General features: G+C 33.5%; 1 protein-coding gene across 1 annotated transcript in view; it reads right to left on the minus strand.

Annotated features, from left to right (window-relative positions):
* LOC130217792 (von Willebrand factor A domain-containing protein 7-like) overlaps positions 1-4,971 on the minus strand; it is a 15,004-nt gene extending 10,033 nt beyond the window's left edge. Inside the window, exons 1-2 of the mRNA XM_056449996.1 lie at positions 4,803-4,971; positions 971-1,243 (exon numbers count right to left, since the gene is read on the minus strand). Coding sequence (XP_056305971.1) covers positions 971-1,243; positions 4,803-4,961 — 432 coding nt within the window. The 5' untranslated portion in view covers positions 4,962-4,971. The remainder of the gene's footprint in view (positions 1-970; positions 1,244-4,802) is intronic.
* Between the last annotated feature and the right edge of the window lie 463 nt (positions 4,972-5,434).

Raw genomic sequence — 5,434 nt, forward strand, 5'->3', positions numbered from 1 at the left:
GCTTGCCTTAAGGGGAGTGAAATATAAATATATATGATGATGGGATTTATTATATACATATAATAAACAATAAAACAAACAAACAAACACAATGAAGCAAATTTTAAAGTGAAATAAACTGTGATTTAGGGTTTTCTTTAACAGTATTTGGGTACAAACATTGAATAATCGAATGTAAATGAGTAATTAAATCAAAATAATCTTTATTAAACTTTATTATGCACAACTAAAATGCTTTAAAGTCTCTTAAAATACTCTTACAGGCCTTTAAAACACATGATTCACTCTATTATGCTTAAATGTCTTCACAAATCTCCTTGTTTTGATCTGTGGTTTCTGGTCCACTGTAATCCCAACTCAACGTTGTATATCCTGCGATGCGACTATTGAGGACACACACGCTGTCATATTGAAGCTCAAACGATATATTGTCCAGTGATAAGTGCTTAACTTTGAGCAGTACTGTAGCTTTGCCTTTCTATCGTCCCGTGCCTAATTGTAATGCATTACTTTTAAAGGTCCAGTGAAATTAAAGTAACATTATTTAGATGTCAGTATCAGTATGTTAGTTTTAAGGATATCTATAAGCTAGTGTGCTCCAAAACAGTGACAATATTAACATTTATAAGATATAAACATGTCAGGCTTGTAGTTTGTCACTTCCATCAAACGGATCAATGGTTTTATTCGCGACACCTCATACTTCAAATCTTCTGACTAATCAAATTCTCTGTAGTGTCTGACATGCCCCGCCCCCTTCTTCTCATTGGATTTTCATTTGATGCGCCTGAGTTTAACCACTCTCACTGCCAGAGCGGTGATAAAACAATTGCTATTGGCTGTTTTTCTTAAAAGGGGAGGAGCTACTCTATGTCCCGCCCTCTCTTTATGTTTCAATTGAGATCAAACATCCATTAAATAATGCACATTTCAAAGCACTTGACGGGACCTTCAATGTTCCCTGACTCACCTGTAGAGTGTGCATGATCTCCCCGAGAGTCTTTCGTGCCTCTTCAAACTTCTGCTGATTCAGCAGCTCTGTGATCTTCTCCATTCCCTTGATGATCAGGTTTTTCCCGTCCAGAAAACTCTCGCTGTGGAAGTGATACTTTGCGACGAGGAGATACTTGAGGTCTGTGTTGACGTTGTGGCTGATGATCATCTTTATACCCTCTTCAAAATTGCTTGTAAAGGCGTCTTTTTTGCAGGCCAGCGCGAGCGTCTTTGGATTCAGTTGTTTTGGCTGCATAAAACACACACATAAGGGGCCCGTTTCAGAAAGGAGGTTAAGTGAAAACTCAGAGTATTTTAACCCTGAAATGAGAGAAACTCTGGGTTTTCCATTTCAAAATGGCAGGTTTGTTAAACTGGAGAAAGCAGGGTAAGTCAAACCTGTTTCTGAAAGAGAGGTAACTTTAACTCAGAGTCAGTTACTGTGGTCACTTACTCTGTGAACCTAACCTGGTCAGGAGCAGGATTTATTCTCTAAACTCAGAGTTTCTGTCGCTCTCTTCTCCTTTTTTAAAGATGAAGCGGTATTTCTCACCTTAGCCTTACGTTTCCTATTTTAATGCTCCTTTTTAAGGAAACGTCATGATGCACATAACTTTTGAAAATAGGCATAAAAACACGCATAACTGAGTAGGATAAACTTTTTATTCAATAAGAAAAGATGCGCCTAAACTACGATGGAAACACTTTTACTGAACAAATTCCATTATGTGCATTAAAAAGGTTTGTTATAAGAGATCATATGATGATGAAAATGTGTGTGAATGGACAAACCAGCAGGCTGAGCACACTGTAACACATCTGAAATGTTGTTTTGGTCACTCTAAAACACCTTAACCATTTCAGTATTAATGTTATTATATTATTAATGACCTCCAGAGCGTCTGGAGCGGGTCAAGAGTGTCTGTTCTCCACGTCTCATGGCTTCAAACGCCCCCAAGTGTTCATTGTGTGTCAGCATTGTCTTCTGAGGCGCAAGAACATCTATTAAATAAAGAAAAGATTGATGCAGCTTCTTCTACTGTGGTAAATTCTGTTTTTACTGTTGATATTTGGCGCCTGTTTAATCAGGAAGTGACGATTTTGTTCTCTTTGACTCGTTGGATGGAAACGCTGCTTTATTCGCACGTCTTTTATGCGTTATTCCAGTTTCCATACATTGAATTAATATTTTTGGGTGGAAACAGCTTTTGCTATGTGTATTTGCATTATCTTTTTATTGAAGCCTAATTTCGCTTGGCTTTGCAGCTGACTGCGCGCACAGTCGCGAGAGAATCATTCAATAATTCATTCTTGAATCTAAACGACTCAAAAAAACCTGTAATATATACTCGAAGAAGACGAAAGGACTGGTCTAATCTGGCTGCAAGATATACCTACACCATTAGTAATGGTTAATCAACGCATTTACCTTATTTAAATAATCTACATGTTTTAATCCAGCCTGATCTCACGAGAAAATGTAAGTATTTTACGTTTTGACAGTTTAGTGGCTAATTCGTATGTACGATTTTAAATTGTACGATTTAAATTGTACGATTTTAAAAAGGAGGCGTGGCACCTAACCCCACCCCTAAACCCAACCGTCATTGGGTGATGAGCAAATTGTACTAAATTGTACGAATTATATCGTACGAATTTATACGAATTAGCCATTAAATCAAAAAGTTACGAATTGCCGTGAGATTGTGTTTAATCTTATAAATATCATTTTTAGAGATATTCTGTGTTTATTCCTTTTCTGTCGTGTATTTGATGTTTGCTGTATATTTGATTAATTTCATGATCTCATTAGGCTATATTACATAGGCTGTTTTATCTAAAATGCTTTGGCATTCAAGTTTGCTCTGAACTTGAAAGAGAGGGAGGATTTGACCTGTCAGCGGTGCACATGGCTCCTGTATGGCATAAAGGTAAGAGAAAGAGGATGTCTTTTTTAAGAGTTTATTTATTTACTTTAACCCACTGAAAATAAACAGTGAATAGCAGTGTCATGATAAATAAAAATTATTGTTAAAGATGTAATTATGTTTAGTTTGTCGCATATAGTTAATATGTGATGTGGGTAAATGGTGTGTTTCAATCCGGCTACCACCGCAAGTATATTTCAAAGCTATGGGAAGCACTGATAGTATTGTATTCATTTATAATATAAGTATTATATAAGTATAAGTTTAATCAAAAGGTCAAAGTCAGCTTTATTGTCAATTCAACCACGTGTACAGGACATATAGGGAATCAAAATACAATACTCTCAGACCCTAGGTGCCTAACATATATTATTAATACAAAAAGTAGAGTTTTAAGAAAGAATTTACAATAAATACAATTATACATCAAATGTAATCTAAAATATATATATATATATATATATATATATATATATATATATATATATATATATATATATATATATATATATATATATATATATATATATATATATGTATATGTGTGTGTGTGTGTGTGTGTGTGTATATATATATATATATATATATATATATATATATATATATATATATATATATATATATATATATATATATATATATATATATATAAATACATCAAATTTAATCTAATATATATATATATATATATATATATATATATATATATATATATATATATATATATATATATATATATATATATATATATATATATACATATATATATATATATATATATATATATATATATATATATATATACATATACATATATATATATATATATATATATATATATATACATATATACATATACATATATACATATATATACATATATACATAAAATGTAATCTAAAGAATAAAAAAGAAGAATAAAATTAGTAAACAATACAATACACTGACATTAAGAGCATATGGTGATGAGTGCAAACCAGAGTTGTGCAGATATAGAACAGTATATAGTGCAAAAAGGCTTGTGAACATGATAAAGTGACAGTGTCAGGATATATAGGGAGGTAGTCCAATGTTGCATAAAGTGACCAGTGCAGATGTGTGTGTGTGTGTGTTTTCATGTGTGTCAGAGTCCAAAGGTGCATGGGGAGGGAGAGGGGAGTGGTGGCAGAGCTGAAAAGATCGCATTAAAACATTCTGTTAAATGCTATATTCCAGTTTTTCTACTCGCATGCATCATTTTTTTCACGATACATTTTTTAAAAAGGAGAATTGAGTTAGGCAAAAACAAGAAACCATTTCAGTCCATGGATCTCCAAACCTGTCTGTAACGTATGTGTGAAATGGGCCATGTTTATATGTGGAATCCAAAGGTTCAAAATTGCCTTTAGAGTTGATTAGCTATGCATATTACTAATCGAAACATTTTTATTGGAGATATTGAAATGTACAAAATGTTTTTGAGGAAGATGATCTTTACTTTTAATTCAATAATGTTTTGTGTAATAAAAGAAAAAAAACGATAATTGTGATTAAAAAAGAAAGATTTCTACCAAAAACAAACAACTTTTAACCTTAAAAATCTAGAAAAAGTGGCTTTTCCGAACATTTGTAATAGTTTGCAGTGCTATGTTGTCCTATTAGCCTTGTAATAAACCGTCAGCACATTTTCTGCTATTGTACAGACTTATTCCTCTAGATATTATTGCTTTATATTATTTCAAACTCCTAAAATGTCAGTAAAAGTCATTCGTTAAACTGTAGAGTTGAATTTTCAACATCAAAAGTCCACAGAGCAGAGCTCATCATCCCATAATGCAATTCACATCCATAAATAAACTCAAAACACTTGTGAATCACTAAATACAGTGCATATACTCATACCGTTTCGAAGCTTTCGTCGGCGCTCTTACAGATGTTGGCGGTGGCGCGCAGGATGGCCATGCTAGTGATGTCCTGATGGTTTTTAGAGTTTGGTTTTTGCTTTATGTCAAAGCTGTGAGCTCCGATCAGGAGAGCCAGCAGGAGAAATGCTCGGCTCATTCTCAGATGATTATCAAGATCGCCTCGTCTCCCGCAGTGTGCCGGATCATTTATACAGGGTCGTTTTAATTCAGATGAGGAACATTTGCAATGCCATCTTAAAATATGAGCATTTGCATAGATGTCGCACCATAATAGCTTAGGGGAGTATCTACAATATGCAGACTTCTTCATTTTATCTGGTCATTTTCATCGTCGAGGATGTGTGATGAAATTAAAAGCACCGCCTCTGATGCAGAAGCTCTAAAATCATCTCTGCTTATATGGTTTCTGTCAGGACAGAGAGATGTTTTCTTTTTTAAATCCTACAGTTTTCATGGTAACACTGTACAACACGTTCTTTTTCTGTGTAACCGATGTGTGCTTCACCAGGAACCAATGGGGTTTAACCACCAGGGTTTAACCACAAAAATTAAATATTAATGATAATGATGACATGTGTTATAAACAACTGTTATGAGCTATTAGATATA

This window comes from Danio aesculapii, chromosome 3, assembly GCF_903798145.1.
Source record: "Danio aesculapii chromosome 3, fDanAes4.1, whole genome shotgun sequence".
NCBI classification, from domain to species: domain Eukaryota; kingdom Metazoa; phylum Chordata; class Actinopteri; order Cypriniformes; family Danionidae; genus Danio; species Danio aesculapii.